Source organism: Chaetura pelagica, unplaced genomic scaffold (genome assembly GCF_000747805.2).
Source record: "Chaetura pelagica isolate M959 unplaced genomic scaffold, ChaPel_1.0 scaffold142, whole genome shotgun sequence".
NCBI lineage: Eukaryota > Metazoa > Chordata > Aves > Apodiformes > Apodidae > Chaetura > Chaetura pelagica.
The window spans coordinates 2,430,073-2,444,452 of NW_009952973.1; the positions used below are offsets into that span (position 1 = coordinate 2,430,073).

The window sequence follows — 14,380 nt, forward strand, 5'->3', positions numbered from 1 at the left end:
ATGAATTACAAAGAGTTTTGTTCTGATCATTTTATTTTTGGTGCAATTAATACACCAGAGAGAAAGAGAGGATATGTTGCAGCTTCAGTTTTAGTTCAGAAGTCTGGTGGCTTTTGTAGCCCATATTCTACTAGCATTTTCTTTAGAAAAAAGAAAGAGATAATATTAAATAAGTATCAAAAGAATTACATACCTATAATGAGTGAATAGAAGGTAGTCAGAAGACTAACTATCATACTATGGTACATTGCCATTGTGTTGTAGTGAGGCTTACTTCTTAACTGATCTTCAAATCAAGTATTAGCTTTAGAATCCATTGGAATGGATTTTTTTTTTTCCTTATAAAGCTCATGGCTGGATTTTATTTGTTGAGAGAAAAACTAGCAAGAGCTGTAAATAAAGAAGAAAAGTGAAAGACTGTTACAATTAATATTAATTTTAAACTGTATTTTGAGTTTTCCCATCTATTGTCTTAGAATTTAGTAACAAAATGTTTGAGAAGTGCATCTTGTTAGAAGTTTTTTAACTGTTTTACTGAATACACCTGAAAATTGTAGACACCAGTATCTTGTATTTTCTTTGGCAGTTTGTCCCTGCTTGGAGTGATTCTGATAGCCTTCCAGCAAGCCCAGTATATTCTAGCAGAGTTTATGAAATCAAGACAGAGGCCAAATTCCAGTTCTTCACCGCAGCAGAACAGCAACTCTGTTGACATAATTAGCTCGGATTCCTACAAGTAAAAATACTTCTTTCTTCTTCTGAATTGCCTTTTCTTGTACTGTTTATCTTGAGTGATGCTTTCTGTTTGTATTTTGATATTGCTGTTAGCTGGTTTAGAGGAGTGTTCCAGGCAACCTCTTCAGAGAGCTTTCAGTGTTGTGGTGTATATTCACCTCCACAAAATAGAAATTGAGGAACTCAAGAGTCTATTCATGACGTATATTGTCAGTAGTACACAGGGTAAAAACTATTGGGATAGAAGTAAAGGATACACCATGTGCTGCAGCCACGGAAAGAATGAAAAATGATCCATGGTCCTCAAATCTGACCGTCTTGGGTGGTCATATAGGCACTTACTGAAACATTTTTAGTGTTTTTGAATTCTGGGCACATGCTTAGTCTTGCTCAACTCCCACTGGAATAAGAATGTGCTTAGCTGGTATGATGAATTGAAGACTTTATGCAGTTTCACAGCTTGTGAATATGTCCCCCTTTCTTTTCTTACATAAATATCCCATAAAACAATTCATGATAGCTTAATAGATAAAAACAAATCTCAAATACTTTTTTTGCTTTTTTTTTTTTTTTTCTCTAGGGGAAGCTGCAAGACATTTATAGATTCCTATAGTTCCTCAGATAAAGGTAAAGGGAAGGGCTTCCTGTCTGTAGGTGCTTCTTCCAGTCGAAGTCAGAATGCAGCCAAGAGGAGTCCTGCAACCTACAGCCACTCTCAGAAGAAACACAAATGTTCAGTTTACTACAGTAAGCAGAAACCAAACACAGTAGCTGGCAGTGCCATTGCAACTACTGATGAGAAACAAAATCAGATGGCAGAGAACCAAATCTCAGCACCAAAAGAGGACATTTGCACTGATGTTGTCAGTGAGAACTGGGTAACTCTAAAATATGCAAATGGCATAAATGTTAACAAGAATTTTACTCTTCCAGAAAGCTTTCTGGGTAAAGAAGAAAGTGCACTGAAGAATACAGTTCTCATTAAAAATACTTCTTCAGAGTGTGATCTGAAGGAAGATCTTCAAACATGTATGTTTCCTAAGGAAACTAACCTTAAAACTTCAGAAAATCTAACTGAGCTCAAAGAACAGGAGTTCTGTCCTGTAAAGTTGTCCAAGAAGCTACCTGAAAGTCACTTGTCCAGAAATTCATCTCAGCAACAGCCAGAACTGCAAGAAAATTCTAGGAAAAGTAGTGGTAATTTTTTTTTTTTTTTTAATTTCTGTCAGTTGAAATTACTGGGTGAAATCTTCTGTATTCACTATCATCAGGATTTTGTCTTTTGTGTAGCACAAGGAGATGTGTTATTTCTTATGAGTTCATCATGATTTATCTCTTTACACTCCTAAGGAAATAGCTTGCATTAGAAGTTGTTTCATAAATCATAAATTTGCCTTGGTTTACAGATTTCAAACTTGTGCTGTAGCATTTTAATGGTTAAAATAATTGATGTCATAGATCTGCTTACAAATCACAAATTGCCCCAGTTTGCGATTTTCAGGTCCACTGAAAATCTGATGCCTGATTTTTAGAGTCACCAAGCAAGCACATGCAGTACTGGATATTCAGAACTCCTTTGAAAAAAACACCTGAAACAACAAAAGCTGACATCAAAATATTGTGAAACTTTTTTTGTAGTAGTCTGCAGCAAAATTTCTTTTACTAACTGCATCACTATATTTTTTATCTCGGGGTTTGTTTGTTTTAACTGTGGTACTAAGCTGCTTGGGAAGTCATAGCTTCACAATTCAGGATTTTAAGTGCAGGGTGGGAGAATGTGGCCTCTGGAAGCTTGGCTTTACTTAGGCACTTAGCAAAATAATTGCATGCTGAAGACTGGCATTTGCTGTAGCTGTGGCAGAGTTTATTTAGGGAGTGAGCCATCATTGGGGGATTTCAGGCCCTGCTGTGAGTGTAGGTGTTACTCTGGACTTGATGGTTGCTTCCTGTTGTGTTGCTATCTGTGAGATATAGTGGGTACATCTGTGCCATCTCAGGGGTAGGCAGGATGATTTCACTCATACGTACAAAGTGCTTTGAAGTTCTCCATGTGTTCCTGAACTGCAGAGTTATCCATTCTTTGCTTTGAATTAGGAAATCAACTTAAGGAAAAAAAAATAAATCAGTAATTATGTCCTAACTGTATTTATGTGCACTGGGAATTAACTTTGAGTACGAACTGTGGAAATCAAGACTACACATAAACTAGTGGGGAGGTACGAGACTTATTTTCATTGACAAAATACCCATCTTGAGAGTGTTTCAGGAGTCCTGACAGGAACTTGTATTTAATGGTAAAAGCACTACAGGTAATCTGTTGTGTTGTCTATTAGCCGTTGTGGTTTTCTGCACTGTCAAGGATGGGAGTATTTCTGTGTTTCAAGAAGTTTGGTGGGATAAATGAAGTCTAAAAAGTACCATGTTGCAGTGTTTGTATCTTGATTATAGTTACAGACCTCTTTTTCTGCAAACAGGGAGTCTTCAAGACCTCAGGTACTTGAATGTTTGTATGCTGGAGAGCACTAGCAGCATCCCTTGCTTGGTGTCTCCCCTGGTGTTTCATTCCCATGGCCTGCTTTTACAGTCACCATGACTGGCAGCTCCAGAGGGGAGAGGTTTAGCTGGCTTAGAGCTGACATGTTGTAGTTGGTTGGTAGGTAGGAAACTGTAAAAATGTTTGGGTGTGCCTTTTGTATTTGAGAAGACCAGTTCAATGAGATAAGCAACAACATTTCTCACTAAGAGCTGCTGTCTTGGTAGCAGATCACTGTGGATGCATTGCAAATATCTGAGATACCTGGAATTGATCACAGCTGAAGTTAATTCTGTCCTGTCCAGAGGGTCCAGGTAGAGGACTGTGACTTGACTGGGCAACTCTGCTAGTTGTTGAGGCAGGCTTCCTCTCATTTTCTTCATTTCTTGGCTTTTGTTACACAAGTATAGTTCTTCCTCTTCTTCCTCACAAGCCTCTGAAGAAAATGAACTTTTAATGTGGAACCCATCCTCAAGAAAGGATGACTTCCATTTGTCTTCACAGGGAATGTGAGGGCACTTCAGAGATGTAAAACCCACAAATAAAAGCTATGCTTTTTTTGATCTACCAATTTTTGAAAAGTTGTCTCCCCACCAAGCTTGTAGGGTTTTTTCTTTTTTGTTTTTTTTTACACAATATTCTCTGTCTTCATATTCTATCTTACAGACTGACAGCTCAAATTCAGATGGAGATGACCAGGACTTGGGTGATTTATGCATGTGCTAGGAGTGCTGTGCTCATGAGCATGAATCAATACAGTGCTACTTTTTGCTACTGCTGTAAGAGTTTTAATATACAGCATTAGCTTTCGATTTAGAAATTTTCAGCATTATCAGCCTAGAGGTTAGTCTCCCAGTGTTTTGGAAAGCAGCACAAGTCTATTTTTAAAGAAAGGTAGAGGGTATTGTGGTTATGATTGGGAGCCCATTCTCATCCCAAGCAAACCGACATTACTGTTTAATTGTAGGGAATACCCAGCAAGTGCCTCTCAGGACTGAAACAGAAAACTGTGAGACTTTAAAGAAGCAGATCAACCTAAAACCCTCCATGGAGAAAAAGATAAATAAAGGACCTAAGGAAGACACTCCATGCTGTAAAAAGGAGGAGATTACTTCTTCTGAGGTTCGTATTCTGATCTTTCCGCTTTTCAAATTTGACGTGAAAAATCTGTTGTTTATTTTATATATATACACATACAGGTATATATGTAGGGACTAATACATCCAGTCACAGATCTGCAACATTGTAAATTAGATGAATGAGGCAGTATGAAGACATGCTGTCTCAAATCCATTGCATATTAATGCTGCTTTATAGATTGATGAACAGGTTGGGTAAAAATTGGAACACCCCTTATATCATGATGTTTGCCATATCACAGCCAGAGAAACTCTTTGTTATTGTCAGAGTAGACACACACTTACTGGAATCTAATGCCAACTGTCATGGGAATATCAGCCTTCATTTGCAGACCTGATCTCCAAATACAGGGCTTTGCATTGGAAATTTACATTTGAGAAAACAGCAGGCAGAAACCCCATAACAGATTGGGAAGCTGCTGAGAAGGGTTATTCTTCATCTCTGGTTTCTGAGCACAATAAACACAGCAGACTGTACCTTTTGCTACAGGCAGCATAAAACACTTGGAGCTTCATCAAGTAATAGGTAAACCAAAACATTTGGATTTTGTGTCCTGTTTATTGGATGGCAATCCCATGGCAGAAGGGTATAAGAAGAAATTGCTTATCATGCTCAGGGTCTAGTCTTGTTTTTGGGACTGTTCTGTTATTACAAACTTCTGTTTGTCTCTGATGGTGCTCTGTTTGTTTCTTGAATTTTTAAAAATTACTTTTATTTGTTGGTTAACTTACCCCGTAATTTCCTCAGTTGTAATTCAAATGAATGCTTTCCCCCACCCCTCCAGCTGCTGAGGAAAGGGAGGATTTATTGCTGCTAAACTTGCCCACAAATTGATCATAAATCTGGCAGATGTTTCTTGGTTTTAGCACATTGGGAATTTTATTGACTGCTTTCCTTTTTCTCCCCCTATTTTTTTATTTCCCTGGAAATCAGAGCTAGATGCTGAGAGGGGGAAAATGCTAACACTGGGAATTCAAAAATTTCTCCCTCATCCTCTGTTGATGTCTTGAAGGACAGGGTCTTGGAAAGGCTGGTCAGATTGATGGTGCTGGATAGAGGATGTGCTGTGGAAAAACACTAAATCATAAAGTAACTATGCATTTGGGTCGTGTAGTTTTGTCCAGAGAAGTTTAGCTAGAAAAATCCAATGGAGTTCATTTACTGAGGTAACTTCATTTTATAATGTATGTATTGTCTCAGCTCATATTTTTACCTTTAGCAAGAAGATGCCTATAGGAAGAAGAAACCTCAGGAGAAGAAGGAAGGAAATGTACCGAATATGAATTGGAATAGAAATAGAACATCTAGAAAAAATAAGAAGAAGAATGTTAATGTATCTACAAGGTATGTATTGTCTCACTAAATCATGAAGAAATCCAGAGTTGCTGTACTGTTTCCACAGGTTTTGCATAGTACATTAGGCAGGTTTGCTTTATCTATTTAATTAAACACATTTTAATCCTGGCCTGAGCCTTTATTTTTAGGAATGTGCAGTATTAAGTATATATGTAAATGTGCATGTATATAGACACACTTCATTCTGCAGAGCAGTGGTCACTCTTACAGCCTGGAGTTTGCTGTGTCCGAAGTCTGGGTGATTGGCTTCCTTTCCATTGTGTATTGTGTGGATAAAATCCAGTTCTGCATTCTCTTTAGTGAAAAAAGGAAAACAAAGTAGTTGAAATTATGCCACCTTTGGGAGAATTATCTGCTATATTGAGTAGCAGGGATGTTGTCTTTTAGTAGTTTTGAAAAAGGAAGAGAAACGTGGACAAAAGCAACAGTGGCTTGCCTTTTGGCTGTAGTGATTAAAAAGATCAGAGCAGCATGAGGCTCTGCGAGAACACCTTGGGAAGTTAGTTTTTTTCTCCCTGGGGTTGGTTTAAATGCATTTCTAAAGTCAGCTGTAAACCACTCTCAGTTATTTGTTCATAGTTTTAAAATTTAAATTATTTGGATTGTGTTAAAAAATACCAGTTATAAACTGCTGCTGGAATAGAAACATGAGGAGAAAATCCTCATCCTTTGCCTTCCCCAGACCTTTGAATTAAGGTCACAATCCTAAAAAGCCTTATCAGATTTACTTATTATTGCAAGTGGCTCTGTTGAGGTCAGTGGACTTAACACCAAGATTGCAAATCTGAAGGGGCTATTATAACTCATAAACAAATTCCTATTAGATGTGTAGGAAGTCAGCACTTCTTTGCAGCATGCACACCTTTGTGGGTAAGAAGGATAAAAAAATGGAATTTTGGATAACAAAATTTGCTGTCTCTTCCTTGGATGGATTCAGGAGTTGTTATTTTCTGAACTAAGATGTAACAATTTCCTTCCTGTAGAAACTTGGCAGCTGGATTTTATTCATTTTCACTTAATACTCTCTGATTATGATATTGGATCCAGATAGTTCAGTTTTACTAGCAAAAACTTTATAATACTTCAGATGATGGTTTTGTTCTAGTTAGAATTATGCCAGTGAAAGAGACATAGTGCACATTTTTCTGTGTATCTAGGTCTTCATACAGTGCTAGACTTTTGTCCCCCATCCTACCTTGATTGCCATGTGAGTTGAAGTGTTTAATGCCTGAGAAGGAAGAATGCTGCTGACATGTGTAAAATGCAACATTTCTTTGGGTGTTGTTGTCTTAGGGTCCCTGAGCAGAGTGAGTTGAAGCACTTGTGCAGTGAATTTGAAAGGTCGGATCTGAGAGCAAATATTGGAATAAGAGCCTGGTGTCCTCAGGGTAATGGGGAAAACTGTAAAGCAGACCAAAAAGCTGGGAGCTTGTCAATACAGGGAGAAGCAGGTATGCAATCTTCATTTTCTTAAGTGGGGGAAGAAATTTAATGTGTTTTTTGTGACTGTAGAGCTGTATTCCTTCCTTGAGAGACTTGTGCTTCTGTCCCTTGCAAGCCCTGATGCAAAGACGGCAGAATTGGCAGGATGCAGAGCCTGAAATAATACCTGCACACTTCTGAAGAGCTCTGCAGGCTTTCTCTGTGGGGTTGGTTGGTGTTGCAAATGAGAATATTAATCAGTCTGAAGCCATAATACATCAGTCCACAATGAGGGACTGACAGTCTGCTTATATGTTCCAATTAAAGCCACTGTTAATTGAAGCAGCTGTAGTATGAAGGCCACCTTTGGAATAGACAGGTCATTTCTAAAAAACACCGTTAGCTTGGGTACCTGTTTCCTGCCTTTCTGTCATGATTTTAATGAGTTGTTCCTCCTGGCTTTTGGGAAGAGGAGGGCTCAAGAAGGTGTCAATATTTATAGGATTGTCCTTTGCCTCTCTGATGAGTTAAATAGAAAGGAGAATCTACCATTTATTAATTCATTACTTGCAACATTTACTATTGCTTTTAGTATGCGTGTTCTTACATCCAGTATATGTTTAATATATTAACTACAGGTTTCAAAGAGCAGTATGGCCTTCCTATTTCAAACTTGCCTTTAACTGCACTGTACCCTGGCTTGCATTCATTGCACTGGGGATGTTGTGTTGGTCCTAAGTTCACTGTAGGGGCTGCCACATTTACCTTGAAGCTACCAGTAAATATTTTCTGTCCTATTGGCAAGAAATTTGGAGTATCCATGTAAATTCATTTTTCAGGTGAACCTTCACTGAACATTCAGCTGAAAGACTTTCTTAAATGCTATGTGTTATTTTGTTTTTTCAACTTCTTTAGAAAGCTTTTACCAACGATCCAAAAAGAAGTGTTTGGATAAGTTTTCTTCTGATTCAAGTTCAGATTGTGGAAGTTCATCGGGAAGCGTTCGTGCCAGTCGTGGGAGCTGGGGTAGCTGGAGCAGTACCAGCAGTTCGGATGGAGATAAAAAGCCCATGATTACTGCCAGGCATTTTCTTCATTCCAGTAAGTTCTGCAAGTATCACCTCTGTACCATAGAGGGCAGAGTTTCAGCCTTCCTTCTGAATAGAAGGCATACCGTGGCTTGGGGCATGTAACTTGTAAGTGAGAGCACCTCCCAGAAACACCAGGAGAGATTTAAACTTGGGTCTTGAAAAAACCCCAAAGTTTTGTGGGGACAGAGATGAGCTGTCAGGCTACAGACCAAGTGTCAGACTGCTCTGAGGAAGCTGCACAAAGATGAAAGAATTGAGAGTCCCTAGTCAAAGCAAACTTCTTCCTTTGAATTCATGTTACATCACATTATTCTAATAAAAATCCATTATTTTTGTTAGAGTTATTTAAGAGTGCACAAATAATGAGTGTGTGAAGCAGTTCAGATCTGAGGGTGCTGGGATTGGATGGCAGTATTTAAGGCTTAAGTAGCCAGGAGACCTGAGCCACTTGAGTATACGAGAAATGGGAACTGTGGTTCATTGCTGCAGTTTTTTGAATGCCTAAATATCATTAAAATAGTTGAAAGCCTAAACCCTGTCACCTCCATCACTATCCAGATTGATGTGTTTTGAAGAAAGTGCTGAAGTGATACGAGTAAAACCAGCTTTGAGTAACTGAAAAAAGCTGTTTAGAATAATTTTAAAATGTGCATCTACTTACATGTGTGTTTGTGTATGTATAAAACTTCGCATTAACAAAATGTATATAGTGTGTGATGTATCTGAAAATATATATAGTGTGTGATGTATCTGGATCTGTGATCTAATAGATTATTCTGTGCACATGAATTTTCTGTTCAAATTGTAATGCCTCGTGAAAAAAAGAAGAAAATAAGTAGTTTCAGATTCAAAATTAACTTAGTAGTAACAAGGCACTTCTCTACATCAAGAGTGTGGTAATCACTTCGAAGTCCTAAAATACATTTAATACCATAAGGAAGTAGATAGCATTGCTTTGGTATACATGCAGCTAGTGATACTCCAGTCTGAGAGAAAACTTGGTTGACACTATTGATGTGTCTATTTGTGTGTATGTATATTCTGTGCATACTTCTTTTTTAGGATCTTTGATTTTCACAGCCATTCTTTTCTTTAGGAGAGAATATTTCACAAAATGATTTTCCATCTGAAACTCCTATCACTTTAAATCTGTCTCATAACATCTGCAATACCAGGTAAAAAATTTGAATCTACACCTGTAAGACATTAAAGAAACACCACCAACTTGAAATCTTGTCTCATTTTGATAAATTATACCTACCTGTTGTCTTGGCATTTTTTGTATTCATCTAAGTGCACTTTCTAATCGGAAGAAGAAGAATCTTCTTCAGTAGGTGAAAAGACATGCAAAATGGATTATGCTGGGGAAATATGTTAAATTCTTCCAAATGTAAGGTAGAACTGGGGGGAAAGGATATTGTTCTTTCCCCCTCTCATTTCTTCCAGATCTTAGCAACTTACTACATTTCCATTAGCACTTACATTAAAGTAATAATATTTTTTTTAAAAAAAAAGTGGGAGTGAGACTTTCAAGTTGATGTTATTCTTTTAATGGAAATAATAAATAATGTTATCCTAGGATACACAGCATGAAAAGTGATTCCCCCTCTTCCCCCAGATTCTTTTCTACCTCTTTACTATAGTAGAGATAACATCTACAATTTTTATTACTGTGAGTCCTCACTTTACTTCTCATTCATGACTCTGTTCTTACTAGCAGAAATAATTTAATCCTTTTCCTCTGGGATTCTGGTGCTTAAAAATGTTCCCTTTCCACACATACTGACTAACTTCTCTGGTGGGATTTTACAAATATGAAATTTATGTTCACATGTGCCTCTGTGTCTTCATGCACATAAACGTAAAGTTGCCTGAAAGTTGTTTGGAGCATTGAAACATTGAGAGATCCTAGTCATCTTCACAGACTATAGCTTGTTTCCCAGTTTTAAAGAAGAGCCTTTGAATTAATGTGTAATAGATTGATACTTGGATCATAAAAGTGGGGTAGCTAAGATGTATTATTAAATTTGTATGAGTGAAAAATTGCTTACTTTTAATTGAGAAAAAATGCTATTAAAAATTGCACAAGGGTAATTCAGAATAAGAAAAATCAGGAAACAAAGTGGGAAAGCAATTACAACCATGTTATTGATTAGAATATTTTTTTACATCTCTGTATTTCCTTTGAAAGACTTTGGTTTATGAAACAAAACAGTGCCTAGACTTAAGAAATGAAATTTTCTTTTTGTTTAGCAGAGACATGAACAGTATCCCCCAGTATCCTGAAACCTTATGTCCCAGTTTCAGTGACATAGCTGCAGATCCTGACAAAAATAAAGGTCAGTTAATAACTGAAGCTGGTTTTTGCACACTTTATTGAGCAGTTTAAGTGATGTTGCTAATAACACTTGTATACACCAACTTGATAGACATACTGTTATTAGAACTCGACTTCTAAACAAGTTATGAACCAAGTTACCAAATTAAAGTTTCTGCATTTCACTCCCTTTTCCTTTTTTAGGTCTTTATCCAACAGGAGACTTGTGGCCTGCCCCACCAGTCTGCCTGACAAACAGTTTAAACTACAACCTTGAGAATAATATACCGTGCATGATCCAAGAAACCCCCTCTGTCCACAACAGGTAAGTTATGTTTTATGTGAACAGTATGGATAACACTTTGTTCGGGTTTCTGTGATGCAGAGGACTGCACTTCTTGTAATATTTTTAAGGCAGGTAATAGTCAAAGTAAAATTCTTGCTGTCATTTCAGTCTTAGTTCTGGTTGTTTATGCTCTTCCATTAGTATATCATGATTAATTTTGTTAAGAAAAATTCACTGGTGTTCCTGCTTGTATGTAGATACTCCAGAGCTTCTTTCAAATGTAACTAAATACTTTTTAGAAAGCTTTTAATTTCTCCCTTTTCTTTTGCATGACCAGGCAGAGGGCCTAGCTTTTAGGTTTGTTTTCCTCTTGCTGAATATATAGCTTCTGTATATCATGGGTCGGGTTATGCAGTGTGTACTCACGTTAAATGGCACAGACAGACATTGTTAGATAAATGCAAATAGTCCACTTCGAAGGTGGTGTGGGGATAAAAGTTGGTCTGAGGTTCTGTGTAGATTTGGGTTGATCTTCCTGTAGCAATGAGCTTGAGTAACTCTGGTAATTCAGACTTTCCACTCCACAAATAGCAATTAAAGATACACCACAAACTACTGAGAAGTACTACTCTGCCACCACATAGTAGTGAAATACAGCCAGTTCTTCAGGTCATATCCTGTCATCTGGAATGACAGAGTGGCAATGCAGAGATCCCCAAGTGATGGCCTTGTGATTCCAGCCAGGCTGCTAATCTCCATTCTAACTGTTTTTCAAAAAAATGCAGCCCTAATCATTAGGAGCAATGGCCAAGCGGTCTGTCCAGCTCTTAAGTCAGGTGAAATACATGCTGATTTGAGACAAATTCTGTATTATGCTACTTTGTTTTCATGTACCCGTCTCAATTTAGACTTCATGTGCAAAAAATAATGTGATCATATTCTTATGTAGTTGTGATAACTTATGATAACTTCTTGCCTGAATACTGAAACAGAATTAGCACAATTTGGTGTGGGATCCTTTTACATGTCCACCTTGTCTGGGTTGGGTCCAGATTTGGACTTCTTCAAGTGCTCATCATAGCAGGACTTGTTTAACTTCTTACATATCTTAAAGGATTACCTTTGAAAAGTTTTCTTGAAATTCTGAAATTATATTAACTAAAACAAGTTTAATCCCTACAGACTAAAGTGTAAAACATAAACAGCACTTCAGCACGTGTGGTAGGGAGAGTAGAAATCTTCACTCAAATGCTTGAGAATGCATTACATTTTCTTCTATTTCAAATCACATTAATTCACTTTATATCTACCATTTCGTGGTTGTGGGAAAGAAGTACAATTGCTTTCTTTTTAGAGAGGAAGAATTTGAACCCAGTTGGGTTCAGTTGCAGGACTGATAGCTGTCATTCCAAGTTGTTCATCTTTCCAGAGGAAAAAGCTCAGTGAAAGAATCACTGTTATGAGGTAGTGGCACAGAGCAGATACTCGCAGAAATAGAGAGTGGAATGTGAACAGCCTCATTGTCAGTTACGGGCATTTTGCATCCAGCAGCTTTACTTTAAATAAGTATTTCTAAATAATTTTCAGAAGTTCTGCAAATTGTTTCTGACAGCAGATTTTTTTTTTTTTAATGCAACAGCTTCATTGACTGGAATGCAGCTTGTGACAGCCAGTGTTCCAACATGTACTGTCCATTAGAGATGAACGAATATGGTGCTTTCCCAGAAGGTAAGATTAAATAAAGCTTATGAATTATCACTGAGTGAGGGGTTTTTTCCTCACCTTTTGTAGAAGAAAACACTGAGCTGGTCTGTAAACATCTGGGTGTTCATTGCTTAAGTGGACTTTACAGTTTCCAGCTGACTGGATGCTCTGTAGCAGTAAATAATGTCTGCATGTGGTGAATGAGAAGACTGGTCTTCGTATGGAGTTATTAAGCCTGAAAAGCCAGTGTACAGGACTCTGTCTGAGAGGGAATAGAGAGAAATGCTCGTGACCACAGTATTACACAAACCTTTTTGCACAGTTCTCTTTGTTTCCCCTCTGGCAGACTTCTGCCTTCCAGCGTGTGAAACAGAAGGCCTCTTGTGACCAATTACCTTTTCAGGCTAGAGTTTCTTGGCTTGGGAAGCACGCTGGCAGTAACTGAGAATTCTTTAGCATTACCTAAGCAATAATGAAAGGTCAGGCTACAGTATCACAGGCAGCATGGTGATCCCTTGGGTGCTCAGAGCTGAGGCATGTTGGCAGCGAAGCCTGGGTAGGCTCTGCCATGCACGTTCTGTGGCTAATAAAGACTCTGTTCTCCAGTAGAGAGATTGCCAAGTCTTTATCCTGCCCTCCTGATAGCAATTTGTTAGTGAGTCCCTCATACTGAGTTGGTAATCTTGTTAACAGAAATTGTTACACTTTGCTGCTGTGCTGCCCTGAAGGTGCCTGAAGTCACTGAAGGCTTAGGTCAGCTCCAACCTGGCTCCCTCCACGAAGATTGAATGTTGCTCCACAGAAATGTTAGTAGCGTTTATAGTGCAAAAGCCTTACATTGTCTTCCTGCTTTTATGAACTGCAGAGAACATGAACTACCCCAGTGGCTTCCCAGGTACTGCAGCGGTGCAGAATACAGCCTTCATTGACCAGAGCTGTCCTTCCACATGGAATGCTCCTCCCAACATGCCACCTACCTGGGAGCCTGCTAGTTACGTCAACTCCACAGTGAGTGTTGTCAGTGGGAGACACTGCCTTCCTGTGACTCTAAAATGCCTTCCCAGTGCATTCTGGCACTTCCTCTACCTGTTGTTTGCATATTCTTAATGAATCCTGTAAGTAGCTATTTTATCTAAGTAGCTAAGTAGCTATTTTATCCTGGCATTGGTAGCATGGCTTTTTCCCAGCTGTTGGTCAAGGTTGTTACTTGACCTTGTCCGTGAAATTTTAAGACAGAGCCTTTTGCCTGAAAATTTACTGAAATCATCTTATGTATGGAAAAACATTTTGGACTTGCATAGCCTACTGAGACTTTTTAGTATCAAAATCAACCTTTCCAGATCAGGGTAAAACACAAAAGTGCTGACAGAAAAACCCAAAGAGATTTGGAAATTGTAGAGCTGAATGGATAGCTGCTCTCACTGACTTTGACAGGTTTTTTTTGCTAGGAAGTCCAAGTGATTTAAGCTGGATTTGTGCAGATTTCTGAATGCTGACTTTGAACTGTTACACTAGACTAGCCATGTTTTGTCATCCCATAGTGCAGTGTACTGACTTCAGTTCAAGGTAGTCTTTAATTGTTACCACCTTCTTTTCTGCTCATATTTAAAAATCTTCTCTTTTAGAATTTTTTTTTAAATTACAGTAGGATTATTTTTAATAAAACTAATTAAATAAAGCAAGAATTATTTCCAACTGCAAAAGTGAAAGTTCTGCTGTGTTGAAAAGTGGCAAAACTGGTAGAAGCCTGTTTCCTAAAATGTATGTGGCTTTATTTCATATTTTATTCAGGAATG

At 38.0% G+C, this 14,380-nt stretch overlaps 1 protein-coding gene across 1 annotated transcript in view; it reads left to right on the forward strand.

Moving 5' to 3' along the window:
* The window catches only part of KIAA0922 (KIAA0922 ortholog), a 46,469-nt gene that overhangs the window by 30,717 nt on the left and 1,372 nt on the right, over positions 1-14,380 (forward strand). The window contains exons 21-31 of the mRNA XM_009995898.1: positions 587-736; positions 1,316-1,932; positions 4,236-4,390; positions 5,628-5,752; positions 7,058-7,215; positions 8,102-8,287; positions 9,374-9,452; positions 10,531-10,616; positions 10,799-10,919; positions 12,520-12,608; positions 13,450-13,592. Of these exons, the coding sequence (XP_009994200.1) occupies positions 587-736; positions 1,316-1,932; positions 4,236-4,390; positions 5,628-5,752; positions 7,058-7,215; positions 8,102-8,287; positions 9,374-9,452; positions 10,531-10,616; positions 10,799-10,919; positions 12,520-12,608; positions 13,450-13,592 (1,909 nt within the window). The remainder of the gene's footprint in view (positions 1-586; positions 737-1,315; positions 1,933-4,235; positions 4,391-5,627; positions 5,753-7,057; positions 7,216-8,101; positions 8,288-9,373; positions 9,453-10,530; positions 10,617-10,798; positions 10,920-12,519; positions 12,609-13,449; positions 13,593-14,380) is intronic.